Raw genomic sequence first — 14,164 nt, 5'->3', positions numbered from 1 at the left:
TATAAAAGTTACCACAATTTACTTGCAAAATTTCATATGTCATCTACTTTCTTATGTAAGGTTCAGAAGCCATTTCACAATGTTTAACATTCAAAGTTCTCCAATTGAGCTTTATGCAAAACCAATTCTTCATGTGTAACAGCATTTAAATTTCTCTGTCTAGAGACTTACTTAAGTTCACCACGTTTCAGAATACCCTTCACAATGTGTAATAGTATTTTGGGTTCTCTAATAGTCTGGACACTTACATGATTCAACATTGGTCAGAATCCACTACACAGTGTTTAATAACATTCTCTACTTGTTTGGTCACTTGCATGGTTCAACATTGGTCAGAATCCACCATACAGCATAAAAAATATTCTGGGTTCTCTATTTGTCTCGACACTTTCATGGTTCAACAACATTGGTCAGAATACACTAAACAGTGTTTAACAACATTCTAATTTTTATACTTGTTTAGACACTTAAATGGTTTCACATTGGTCAAAATCCACTGCACAGGGTTAAAACATTCTAGGCTCCCTACTTGTCTGAATGCTTATACAATCAAACTTTGGTTAAAATCCACTACTGTTTGAAGACTTACTTAAACATGGATCAAAACCTACTTCAGTGTTTTACAATATTGCTAGTCCTCTATAAGTTGGAAAATTACATGTTAATAAGTACAATGAAACTTGAGACTTTGATTACTTTTTTTTAGTTGTTGAACAATTTGAATAAGTAGAATTGTGAGGTTGATACTTAAGAAATCCTAAAAGCTTCAGTACCAATAAAAAATGTGGCTAAACCCTTTCCCACATTATTTGTTTTATTTACAGGAATTTCAAACACTTTTTTTCTCTAAGTTAAAGTTAACTAGTAATACTATGCTATGATTTCAATGCTTATGTATGTATGTGTAAATATTAGCACAAGTCTGCAATTTATTGATGTTAGTATCTTGAGAATTTCATAGGAATAGCCAAAAATACATTATGACAAATGCCTTAGACAGACATCGAGTTCAAGATAATGTTATACCACAGTAATTACTGTATGTATTATGAAATTTATAAAAAAAAAAGAGTAAGCATCAATATAAGATTTATGTTAAAACTTCATAATTAGCAATGAAAAATGCCAACAACAATATTTGTGAGTTTTAATTTAAATAAATACGTTGTAATTAGTATTTTGGAAAGAAAAAAGGCTCAGTTTGTTTTACATATTATAACTACATGGATAACACGGATTAATTATCACATGACAGTAAAAGTTAATTTGCATAAAACACTAAAATGATAGAAATTGAGTGCGTTTTTAATACAAGCATTATTATAAAAAAATCTTTGCATCAATCATGTTTACAAGAAGTTGAATTGATACAAGAGCTAATACAAAATTCAAATTAGTTGTATTAACTAATAGAGCTGAGTTATTAACCTCATTATCTGTGAGTATCAATGACATCAATTAGTTCCATAAAATAATTAATGTCATGAAAATAATAAACTAATCAAAATTGGTATATCTGATTATTCCATCTAACTTAGCAGCCAAAATACCACCATTATAGCTTCTCATTGTTAGTTTCAATTAATGTGAAGTTACTCTGCTTAAACAATTAGTGTCAGGACTTACAAAAATAAAGTAATGGATATTAGTGTTTTCGATTATTACTATTTTTAATTATTCAAGCTATCTAATTCTCATGTGAATGTAATTGATCAATGAGCTTAGCAACTGACTGATTACATTGATTGTACAGCTGTACTTACTAATTAACCCCTTTTCCAACAAGAATGACCAAGAGCAAATCAAGTCATAAAACATTGAAGTTTCCAATTTCATCATAATATGTCCATGTGACAGTTATACCTCACCTGGGCTTGGTACTGCCAGAGCTGCTGCTTCTGACTGTGAAGAGGTTATGCTTCCATCTGCAACAGCAGGAAAGTAGGCAAACCTCGTGTCTGAGGGCTGGACATCTGATGTGGGACTGTCTCCATCATTGGTTGCGGAATAGCTGGTTAGGATTGTTTGAGCAACTTGCTGACCAACTAATGCTGCTGCTGTGGTCACCACATGGGCAGAAGCATCAGTATTTACATCACATTCTGATGCAAGCTGTACCACACGATACGTTACAGTACCTAAAGATTAATGAGAATAATCAACTTTTTGTTGTTGATATTAAACTTTTAAGTACTTCTATATTATTTAGTATTCTGAAGTATTGCAGAATTACTTGTACCAACTTACAAGAAGAGCAAATTACTTACAATTAAAATAAGAGCATTATTATTATTTGTATCATACAATTGATACATATGGAAATCTCTCAAAAAATTGAATCAGATCCTTTTTTTCTTTTCCAAGTTATTTGTGAAAAAGCTGTTTGGATATCAACGCTAGTCATCCCTACTTTTGAACTATTAAACTTCTCTTGTTTGATTGAACAGTGGAAATTGTCCATCACCTTTACAAACCACCCACAATTACAAAATTCAGTGTTTTTGTTGGGTTTGTTTTGTAACAAAAAGCAAAAAATGGACTCCTAAATCTATAACCGAACAAGTTAACCACTAGGCCAAGAACAGCCCTATGCTGTTGCCAGTACTAGAAGTGAAACTAATAAAATTTCACTGTATACTTAAATGCATATTAACCTTCTTACTATGGGCATATTTTTCTGTGCACATAATGAAGTTTTCTGAGTTACATTCAAACTATAATTAAACTATTTTCTTGTCATGGTCTAAAAATAAACTTGGCATGAAACACAACTAATAATTGAAATTTTAATATTATACAAGTTTTAAGTTCTTAATTTTAAAAAGTAATATTTAAAAAATTCATGTATACACTGCCCCTAATGCTCTCTAGGCATCACCTTTTTTCTAATTTATTTACCACCTCTCTAAGAGACAGGAAATTTAACATAAATTACTCATTATAATGTCATCACTGAGACAAAACAGTTTTATAGTCTTCTGTCTTATTTGGTTGCAATCATAGAACAGAAAACTATACCCTCTTGCCACTCCCATTCATCACATCTCTTACAGAGATTACAATAGTTCTCCCTGATGTTTAACAGTATATAATTTAAAACTAGTAGAAGGACCCAAGTTTTAATATACCAAATGATGTATCATGTTACACTGTTTTCTGCACAGAGAATTGCCAATTTCTCTTACAGTTAAAACTTCTTTCCCCATGGAAAACTCCTGACTATCTTGAATGAATTTGGAAAAGCTGTTGTCTCAATACTTAGAAAGCAAGAAAAAATGTGATAGTTATGGTTCATTGTCTGCTTTTTGCATATTATTCCAAGTTCTTTGGTGCATTATTTAATTAAATTAAAATTATTTAGTACATTACAACCATCAGTACTAAAAAGTATGGTTATATATCATCGACAGTGAATAGCACAATAACGAGCAGACTAAGATAAGTACTTTATTTATTGTTATAAAAGCAACTAAAATGTAAAAATAAGAAAATATTAAAGTTGGATTACATTAGGTGAAATAAATAATATTGTAATAGTTTTTCACAAGGCACCAATGTGAGCAGCTCAGAATAGCTCATGGATAACGTAATTCAATAATGTATGGTAGGAATACTAGGTGGACACAATTCAAACAATAAAAAACAAATGTAGTTTCATGTTACTATTCAAAGACATTATATACAGAAAAAAGGGTAATTTAAATTTATTTCAATTTTTTTGTGATCAGGAAGTCAGTCAAATTTACAACCTCATACAGGTTTATGGTAGTGAAAATAACAAATAAAATATAAAGTTTCACTGAAAATGAGCATCTGAAATTTATTTAGGAGTATTAGAAATTATACAAACAAAATTTGAGTTTTCTCAGATGAAGAAAAGTATTTTTAATCTTAACATGAAAACAACTTTTAACTCAGAGCAGTCAACACTATTCATGGAGAAAGTTTTAGTGAAAATAATCTTTAAAAATTTTGATTTTTTGTTTACAAATGATTTAATGCTTATGAAAGTCTGCAAAATTTTGTGAGGCTACACAAAACATATTCAAGTATGGATACTTTGAAGTTCCAATTTTAAGTGAAATTGACTTAGTCTATAGCAAGGGTGTTAAATGCAAGACAAAAGACAATTATCTTTAATACAAATAACAAGTTAGTCTTCACATGAAACACAGTTTTGGTCTCTAGGTGAGAAAGGAAATTAACTTACTAAAAAAAGTTCAAATGAGGGCTATTAGGATGAAAAATGGTGATTTCAATTTAACAAAGATTGCAAGATTATATAGGGGATTGAACAGATAAAGGCTTGTGATTTATTTGTACCATTTATTGACAATAACAGAATGAGAAAATACATGTTTAAGATCTGAAAAGACAGGCTAGCTTCAGTTAGAAGAGATTCTTCTAACAGAGTGAATGGCTTAAAGAATTAGTTGTTTTGGCAGTGGTGAAGGCCAGCAATTTATAAAAGTATGAAAGGTCATGACTTTTCAAAGGTGGGTATGAAAAGACAGCTTTAAACAAAAAATGGCCCCTTGCTACCTGCACACAAAGTTCAGTTCATTATGCTAAAATCTACACAAGTAAAAATTATATAGATAATGTAATGGCTTCCTTCTAAACATTAGGTGAACGAGATTTATATATATGTAAAACTGCTGGTTTGGGTTGAAAAAATTTTTATATTCACTCCTCTACATAAAAATTTTCTCAACCCAACCAGCTGTTTTTACATACATATTTTTTCTCTACAAGTGGGTTTTCTCGTCATCAGTGAATGAGATTTAATTGTTTATATTGGATATTGATATTATCCAATCATTTGCAGTCGAATCAGATCTACATAAATTCAAGCTTACATAAGGTACTCAGACTGACAATAAAGTGTTAATTAAAAGCAATCTAAATTATTTATTTTTTTTAAAGCTCACCTTGACCATTCTCTGCTCTAAACTGATAGTGAACTGTAGGATCAAGAAGACTACTGTTTTGTTGGGTAGCACAAAGTTCTGTAGCATCTTCAACTGTGTTGACTGTATTCACTGAGCTGTCTATATAATTTTACAAAATGTACTGAAGGTTAATATATTACAACCTTTAAGTTATAGGTTCAACTTGCTTACAATTATTTATCTTTCATTTATTAGTTTATATAGGCCATATTCTTGTTAATCAGATTCATAAAAAAATATTAAAAACAAACTTAAATAAAATTATCAAAAGAAAAAGAAGCAAATGCTTATTTTAAGTTTCCTGACACACTGTACAACAACTGAAAATCTTTGGTTATTTTAAGTTTCCTGACACACTGTACAACAACTGAAAATCTTTGGTTATTTTAAGTTTCCTGACACACTGTACAACAACTGAAAATCTTTGGTTATTTTAAGTTTCCTGACACACTGTACAACAACTGAAAATCTTTGGTTATTTTAAGTTTCCTGACACACTGTACAACAACTGAAAATCTTTGGTTATTTTAAGTTTCCTGACACACTGTACAACAACTGAAAATCTTTGCTTATTTTAAGTTTCCTGACACACTGTACAACAACTGAAAATCTTTGCTTATTTTAAGTTTCCTGACACACTGTACAACAACTGAAAATCTTTGCTTATTTTAAGTTTCCTGACACACTGTACAACAACTGAAAATCTTTGCTTATTTTAAGTTTCCTGACACACTGTACAACAACTGAAAATCTTTGCTTATTTTAAGTTTCCTGACACACTGTACAACAACTGAAAATCTTTGCTTATTTTAAGTTTCCTGACACACTGTACAACAACTGAAAATCTTTGGTCACATGATAATGTTTAACACAAAAAAGGTGCAAAGAAGGTTCATGAGACTCTGTGCATAAGCTCTGAAATGGGGAATTGTGGAAATCCCTGGTGCAGAATTAAAGTCCTTGATAATGAATGGGGTCCAGTATCTTTAAGGCTGAGGTCCTAGTAGAGCCGTAGACTAGTGATCCATGGTCGAGTTTTGATTGAATAAGAGCGTGATATATCTTTAGCATAGAACATCGATCCGCTTCCCAACTGCTGGAAGAGAGGACATGGAGGATGTTCAGTGCTCATGTACATTTGATCCATAGCTGCTTGATGTGTGGTATAAAGGTCAGCTACAGTCAGAGATAAGCCCCAACAACTTTGTCTCAGGGACCACAGGCAGTACAACTTCACCAATACGAAGTTCAGGATCAGGTTGAATACCATAGAGATGGATAAAGTGCATGCAAATGATTTTAGAGAGAGAGAAGTTAAAGCTGTTTGCTGTGGTCCACTTCAGTAAATGACTGAGGGCAGTCTGAAGCTGCCACTCAATATACCTCATGTTTGACAACTGACATGAAAAGTGAAAATTGTCAGCATAGAGCTCATTTGCAACAGGAAGAGAGAGTTGTTTAATAATGGCATATCATTAATCTTTATACTGAAAAGTGTAACACTCAAAATACAGCCCTGAGGAACTCCAAGTTGCTGGAGAAAAAACCGGGAAAGTGTCGAACCTACACAAACTTAGAATTGCTTGTTTATTAAAACTTTTTTATGAAAATGGGCAAATATTCACGCAACCCATATATATATGGAGTTTTCACAAAATGCCATACCTCCATGTTGTACCATAAGCCTTCTCAATGTCAAAGAATACTGATACAAGATGTTCTTTGAAAAAGGCATATATGATGGATGTTTCAAGTCAAATCAGGTAGTCCATGGTGGAGCACTGTCATCGGAACCTACACTGAGTGGCAAGAGGAAGTTGTTTCATTTGAGAAACCAAAGAAAACGAGCATTAACCATCCTCTCTAAGGTATTACATAGACAGCTCATCAAAGCAATTGGACAGTAGTTTGAAGGAATCTCGAGATCCTTCCCAGGCTTAAAAAAAGGTAGGACAACAGCCTGGTATTAGGCATCAGGAAAAACATTCTCCTGCCAGATTCAGTTAAAAGCAATCAGAAGAATAGCAAGAGAAGCAGGAGATAGATGGTGCAGCATTTCATAGTGTACATCATCAGGCCCAACTGATGTACTGTTCAAGTTCAAGTTCCACCAGTGTAAAGGGATGATTATAGTCCTAAAAACAACCAGCTCAAAAGGAAGGGGGTGATCCCACTGCCCAAGTCTTGATGACTAAGAAGGTGGAGGAAGAAGCAGAAATGCTAGATACCCAGCAAAAGCTTTCACCTAGAGTATCGGTGCTGCTCCAGATATAGGCTACTTCCTGGCCATCAGATAGTACGATCAAGAGGGGGACAGAATTATATTACCCACTGACCCTTCGAATCCTTTCCCATATAAATTTGGAACTAGTGGTAGAAGATATGCTTGTTGTGAACATAATATAAGATTCCTTCTGGCTTTGATGTCTTACCCACCTAGCATGTGCTCAGGCCTGCTGGAAAGCGATGCACTGTGAGAATGTGGGATACTTGTGAAAAGTGTCCTAGGCCTGTTTTTGAGCCTTCCATGCCATGTGGCAAACAGGATTTTATCATGGACGAGGATATCATGGAAAATGTGTCGAGGCTTTAGGAATAGATTGAACAGCTGCCTGTATAATACAGTCAGTTACTGCTGCCACACAGTCGGGTATTGATGGCTTACAGACGATAGCACAATGAAGTGAAAGAGGGCCATTTTGCTTCATCCAGCTTCCACTACAGCATACAGGTCGGGTGGCATAAACCACAGCCAGTCTCTCTTAAAATTATAGGAAAATTATCACTGCCTCATGAATTATTGTCAAACCTCCATGAAAAGTGGGAGAATAGTGAAGGGGAACAGATTGAGAGATCAATAGTAGTAAATAACTGACTAGGTGCATGAAAATAAGTATAAGAATCACTATTGAAAAGAGAAAGATTGTGATCAGAGAGCACATGTTCTATGGAGCAACCCCTCCCATCAATATCACTACTTCCTCAGAGGGGATGATGTCCATTAAAGTCCCCCAGAATTAAAAATGGAGACAGCAACTGTTAAATGAGAGCATCAAGGTTTGATTGATAATAGATCTCTCCAAGTGGCAGGTAGAAAGAACAAACAGTGATGGTACGACCCAAGGAAATATAGATGTCTACTGCCTCCAAGCGTATGTTGAGTGGCAAAGACAGGGTGGGCACATGCTGATCAACTAACAGTGCCACCCCTCCATGCACTCGTCCATCACACAGCCTGTCATTTCTGTACAAAGAAAACCTCCAAAAGGTGACTGTATTGGCAAGTTTCAAAAATGTTTCCTGTAAGGAAAGACATACAGGATGGTAGGAAGCAATCAATGATTTGATGTCATCCAGGTTAAAACATAAACCTCAACAGTTCCATTGTATCAAGGTGGCCATTTTTATTTATGTGTAGGTACATTGTGTGGAGAACCTTTCTGTTTATGACCATGTCTTTCTTCTTTACTGTCTTTATTTGATGGAGGTCTTTCGACCTCCATGCATCCTGCCCTTAGTCGACTGGGCAGGTCTTTGCAGTTGGAAGAGGATTCCAGTGACTGAAGACATGAATGAATGATCATTGTGCATCTTGGGAGGGAGAATAAGATAAACCCATGAAAATGCCTGTACCTGGAACCAAAGGAAGTGGATCTTGGAATTTGTTGGAATGTATGTTAGGGACAGAAGTGGGTGTGGAAGTTGATTCATCAACTTTTTTAACCATGGAGGTCAAAATACTTTTCCTTTGGTTTGAGAATGATTTTTTGGAGGTACAGAGAGATTCATCTGCACTCCCAGTGTAGTAGTGGAACGAAGTGTAGCAGGAAAAATCTGAGATGAAGTGGCGGACAGTAACTTGCGAGCCTCAGGGTAAGTAATGTTTTCAAATACTGCACCTTTTTTCTTCCAACCATTTAGAGCAAGAATGAAAGTAGGACGGGTGAGTTCCATTGCAACTGATGCAATGAGGGTCCGTTTCACATTCGCAGGCATCGTGGTCTTTGTCCTTGTAATGAGCACACGTCAAGGAACCACGTCAGAATGCCTTCGAGTGACTGAACCACTGACACTGGAAACATCTGAGAGGATTTGGAATGTATGGCTAAACCCTATAATTAAAATAACGTGCCTTGATGGTGGCAGATGGACATGGTGATGTAAATGTCAGAATGAGAACATTGGTCAGCACCATAATTCCATCTTTGCAGTGGAGATGGAGAAACCAGTGAGAATCTATAACTCTGGGATGTTCTTCAAATCCCTCTCAACAATAACTCTTCATGATGAATTCAAAGTAGCATGAGGTGTAACCTCAACAGGTATATCCCCAATTGCCTTCAAATGCAATAAGAGTTCAGTGTGTTGAGATGTGGATGTTTCCACCAATATGTCACCAGAGCAAAGCTTCTTTATGGACTGTAAAGAGCCAGCAAGTCCCTCTAGTCACTTCTCAATGAAAAAGGAAGACATCTGCCCTAAAGGTTTGTCTGAAAGAGAATGTAGTACAAGGAAATGAGGGTGACAACAAGTGTCACAGATGTTGAAAATTGCTGCTCAAAATCATCAAGTCATGGTCGTTTACCTACTGACTGTTTTTTCACTATTTTATTTAAGTTTTTATTTGAAGAATCCATAATAAAAAAAAGAGAAATTTCAGTGCTCACTGACTCCACCCACCATGAAGCCCTAAGAGGGGACACACTACAATGCCAAACAAGGACACTGCAGTAATGCCAGTGTTTCTTGAGCACTATACCCAAACACCAGCATCAGATACAATGTCCACAACACCTGCTAAGAACATCCAACACTGGTACATGGTTGACCCTAGCCCAAGTGGACCAGCCGAATGACCCAAGGGGGCCACTCCAAGGTCACCCGTCTACAGGAATTCAAGGCCAAAGAGGTGAGTTAAGGTTGGACCCCTCAACTACCAGGATCATATCCTCCCCTTCATGGGTCACCATGCATGGCAAACACGTGGGTGGATGTTTAGATCCCATAGGAGGTAAACTGAAAGATCAGCACCTTCTCTGGGAGGTCCCTTCATCATGTACAGGAATCCACACCGAGGGGAGCTAAAGAAAGAAACAAAATAGTTAGACAATATCTTGGAGTGGTATCAGTACTCAATCACACACAAATAGATTGAAATTGTTCAGCCACTTTGTGCAAATGAGTCCAAAACATTTACTGGCAAGAATATACAATTTACAACGAACAGGAAACAGTGGAAGACCAAGTAAGTATTGAAATAATGGTGTCAAAGAAACACTGAAACTGTTGAAATGTCACAGCTTACCCTGGAAAAATGTTTGTAACTACCACAACACTGAAAATCACATGTTCAAGGCTAAAAAAAGAAAGAATTATGGAGAACAAACTTTGTATAGCATATTGAAGGTATAACAAATATTAGACAGAATGAGATTTCAGTTTATTAATACTGTATCACAATTCCCTGGTTTATACACAGAAAAGGTATATTTAAGAAGAAACTCTATTAAATAAATATATATTTTTAAATATACAAGGTCTTGTCAATGTGTATATAATCAACATGTTCAAAACATTAATTTTTCTTTTGTCACTTTACTCTTCATAAAAAATAATAGTACCTGTAGACGAGAGTATAACAAGATTTTATGTTAAACAGTAAATAACTTATTTAGGTAGTTACATTTAGCAAAATTATAGAGCTTACCATCAGCTGGTATGTGTGAGGTATCATCAGATGCCCCTGAATCATTTACCTGTTCCCCTCTGCTGAAAGAGCCAAAACAACTGAATATTATGGTTTGTTTTATGTTTATATGCTTTTTAAATATAAGTACAAATTAATGTGAAGATAACTATGTGTTTAATCCAAATGAACATACAAACCAGTAAAACAATGTTTTTTGAAACATTAAGGAAAACTTTCAAACAGTGTAAAAAAAGTTTCATAATGGTAAACAACACACAAAAAGGAAATTACATTAATATTTATATAATTTTTAATGAAATCCAAAACAGGTTACAGTGCTGGCTATCCAATATAGGCAAATAATTAACATTTTCCTACAATGAAAACATATTTCCAATAGATACTTACATTCCTTTCACAAAATAGTTTTTCTTTTCAGATATGCAAGTCATTCATTTTTGGTAGATCAACAGGCAGGATACAGGTGTTTGGGAATTAAAAGAGTTGCTAATGTTACCCTTGTTTTCAAATAAGAGTTGCACTGGAAATTTCATGGCTGTTAATCATACTTTTGTAGTGGAAAAAAAAATCTAGAGTCTGATAAAAGCAGCTCTCAAAATTCATTTGGTGAAATATAATATCCATAAGAGAAAATTAACATGGATTCACAAAAGAGAATTCTTTCCTTCTTAATCATTTATCTCCTTCATTTGTCACCTCAATGTTTGAAAGGGCGTAGACTTGCAGTACTTAGATTTTTAAAAAAAACTTTTGATAAGCTGGCACATAAAAAATAGCTGAGAAAATCATATCAGAAGGATTAGTTAATTGGGCCACAGGATGGCCAGATGATAGTGAGCAAAATGTTGAACCATTGTTACCACTGGTGAGTCTTGAAGATTGTTACTTTTTCCTTATTCATATGTATATTGTTAGGGACATAAACTATAAACTTTAATGATAATTACACTATTGGGTATTTTTTAATTTTATTAATGATGTTTAAGACATGATCAACTGGCAGGTTGGACAAATATTTAGCAAGTGACCTTTAATTATGAATACATGGTAATGTGTTCACATTGTCATAATGTATATCACACCTATAATTTAGAAAATATCAACTGAGGTATATCACTCACGCAAGGAAAAGACTTCAGCAAATTGGTAGATAAGTCACTCAAATACCAAAGCAATGCTCCATTGCAAATAGTAAAGCTAACAGAATTTTAGGATGTATTACAAATCAAAAAAAGATTATGAACACTTGATAGTCCTCACTCATTATATTCTGAACAATTTTAGTCTCCTTATCTTAAAAAATATATTGACTTATTGGAAAGGGTTCATAAAAAAGTTACTATGTTGATTTCTAGGATAAAAATGTTATCTTACAGGGATATGTTAAGGTCTCTTATTTCATTCTGAAACAAAGAAGGATAAAAATTGAAATTACTGAGCTTTAATCAATTAACTTCATAGGAATAAACAGGATAAAGGCCTCAAGTTTCTTTGTACTATATCCTCATGGTCATAGAACAAAAGTTTAAGATTTTGAACAGATAGGCCATACTCCATTTAAGAGATGTTTTCAACAATTGTGGTTAACTTATATATTGAGTTGCCATCACCAGTAGTTTCAATAACCCTGGATTTTATAGACTTTCAAAATTGAATCAATATATTTTTTTAAAAAAAGACAAGGATGACTGTAACAAAGACAGCTGTGAACTCCCAACTACTACTTATCATAGATGCAGCTCCAACTGAAAATGCTTAAACAGTGACGCATTTCCCTGAGAAGAATTAGGCAATAACTTGATTAAACTGTTAACCTAAGAAATAATTATTTACTTTTAGACTGAAAAGGTTGGTGTTGATAATTTGAATATTTGGAGCAACATACACAAGTATTAAAAACCTTGACAAAATTTTAATTTGTGAAAGTTTGTATTATTACAATGTAACAATTAATTGAATTATTTTTAGATTTACTAAATACATATATTTAAATATAAAAGTAGCAATTGCTTCAGTGATGTGAAGTCATGTTCCTACACTTTACAAATGTTTTATTATCAAAACTATTTTTAAAGAATGACAAACACACAATACTCATACAAATAGTTAATTTTCTGTATTTTAGAAATATTCTAATTTATGAATATATCTCATTAATAACTGGAAAATAAGATTCATTTTTTTAAGCAAAGCTTTCTCAAAATACATTCAGAAAATGATTTTTTCTCTCCAAAATAAACATTATATACTCCATAAAATTACTTTAGATTTTGATGTGTTGCTGTTAATGTGTGTTATTAATACAGATTTAATATTTCTAAATTACTATGTTATATTTATTCAAATTTACAATATTAGGTATTCCTTTGCATTGATAAACTTAGAATTAGATTTTGAAGTAAACATAATATGAAAAACACATAATCCAATGACAATGATATAAACTTTCCAATATACATTATAATAACTTTGGTAACTATTATAACTACCTGTTGCAATACTGGTACTTCATCTTACTCATCTATAATATTGATATTTATAATGATTATCAATGATAATGTCATGATATTGATATTGTTATCGTTCATTGGTCCTAATATTTATGTATTAATGATCATTAATAATATTGAACTTAAAAATAAAACTCAAAAGTTTAATCAAAAAATGACTATTTTAACCTGAACAGCTAGATAAGAATAAGGTTCAGCAGTTGTAATTCAAAGCTCTAACAAAACGTCTAACGAATTTAGTACATATTTAGTACTACGTACTAGCAGTAATATTAATAACACTACTACTAGTAATAGGAATAATAGCATGAGTGAGAAGCTAGACGCGAGCCTCTAACTGCAATACTAATAAAAACAAGGCCGACTTCTACATGTACATGTTTACGAAGTTAAGTGATACAATTAGTATAATTCAGTAATGTAGAAAGCTCATAGAAGTTTGAAGGGTAATCCATTTACAAGTTATACTAGTTTTTACCTGGTATCTAAGGGGTGATCTAACATATCCATGTGCTTGTCCCAAATGTTTTGAATTTGCTAGGAAGCGCAACACACTTGATCACGGGGCCAAATATTGGGTCATGTGAGTTGTGAAAATGAGCATGTGACAAAATGGCGGATATCTTCACGATGAAAAGGTTGTTGTAATTATTCATTCGCCATATCCGGTTTAGTGCATCCTCGACACAAAATTTACAAAATATTGGTATCATAAATAATTGTAAATTTCTTGTTTAACGTCTAAGTTAAACAACAGTAACAGAACATAAAAGAAACACATAAGGATTAAAACTTAATTTGATAAAGATTTTAAGTTAAACGTCTAGTATATACCCTTTATGAGGTTTTGTTTGTTTAGTACAGTGGTGCACAAACTTTTTGAGTCAGGGGCCACAAATAAACTTCTCGTAACCGTTGGGGGCTACAAAAAAGTGAAGATTAAAATCGTCCCTCAGTTGTTTCACACAAGATGGACATCACATTTAAGAACA

The 14,164-nt window shown here is 33.5% G+C and overlaps 1 protein-coding gene across 13 annotated transcripts in view; it reads right to left on the bottom strand.

Moving 5' to 3' along the window:
• The window catches only part of LOC143225282 (upstream stimulatory factor-like), a 45,296-nt gene extending 31,487 nt beyond the window's left edge, over positions 1 to 13,809 (bottom strand). For 4 of the 13 annotated variants that reach the window (XM_076454394.1, XM_076454399.1, XM_076454400.1 and 1 more), the window contains exons 1-5: positions 13,651 to 13,791; positions 11,050 to 11,182; positions 10,660 to 10,721; positions 4,932 to 5,051; positions 1,869 to 2,138 (exon numbers count right to left, since the gene is read on the bottom strand). In XM_076454394.1, coding sequence (XP_076310509.1) covers positions 1,869 to 2,138; positions 4,932 to 5,051; positions 10,660 to 10,721; positions 11,050 to 11,093 — 496 coding nt within the window. In that variant the 5' untranslated portion in view covers positions 11,094 to 11,182; positions 13,651 to 13,791. Of the gene's footprint in view, positions 1 to 1,868; positions 2,139 to 4,931; positions 5,052 to 10,659; positions 10,722 to 11,049; positions 11,210 to 13,650 lie in introns of all 13 variants that reach the window. The other 9 variants (XM_076454402.1, XM_076454403.1, XM_076454396.1 and 6 more) reach the window with 6 other exon arrangements.
• Positions 13,810 to 14,164: the final 355 nt, after the last annotated feature.

The sequence above is a fragment of the Tachypleus tridentatus genome, chromosome 9 (assembly GCF_004210375.1).
Source record: "Tachypleus tridentatus isolate NWPU-2018 chromosome 9, ASM421037v1, whole genome shotgun sequence".
Lineage (NCBI taxonomy): Eukaryota > Metazoa > Arthropoda > Merostomata > Xiphosura > Limulidae > Tachypleus > Tachypleus tridentatus.
The sequence above is the reverse complement of the archived record's forward strand: the minus strand, read 5'-3'. Positions and strand labels throughout refer to the sequence as shown.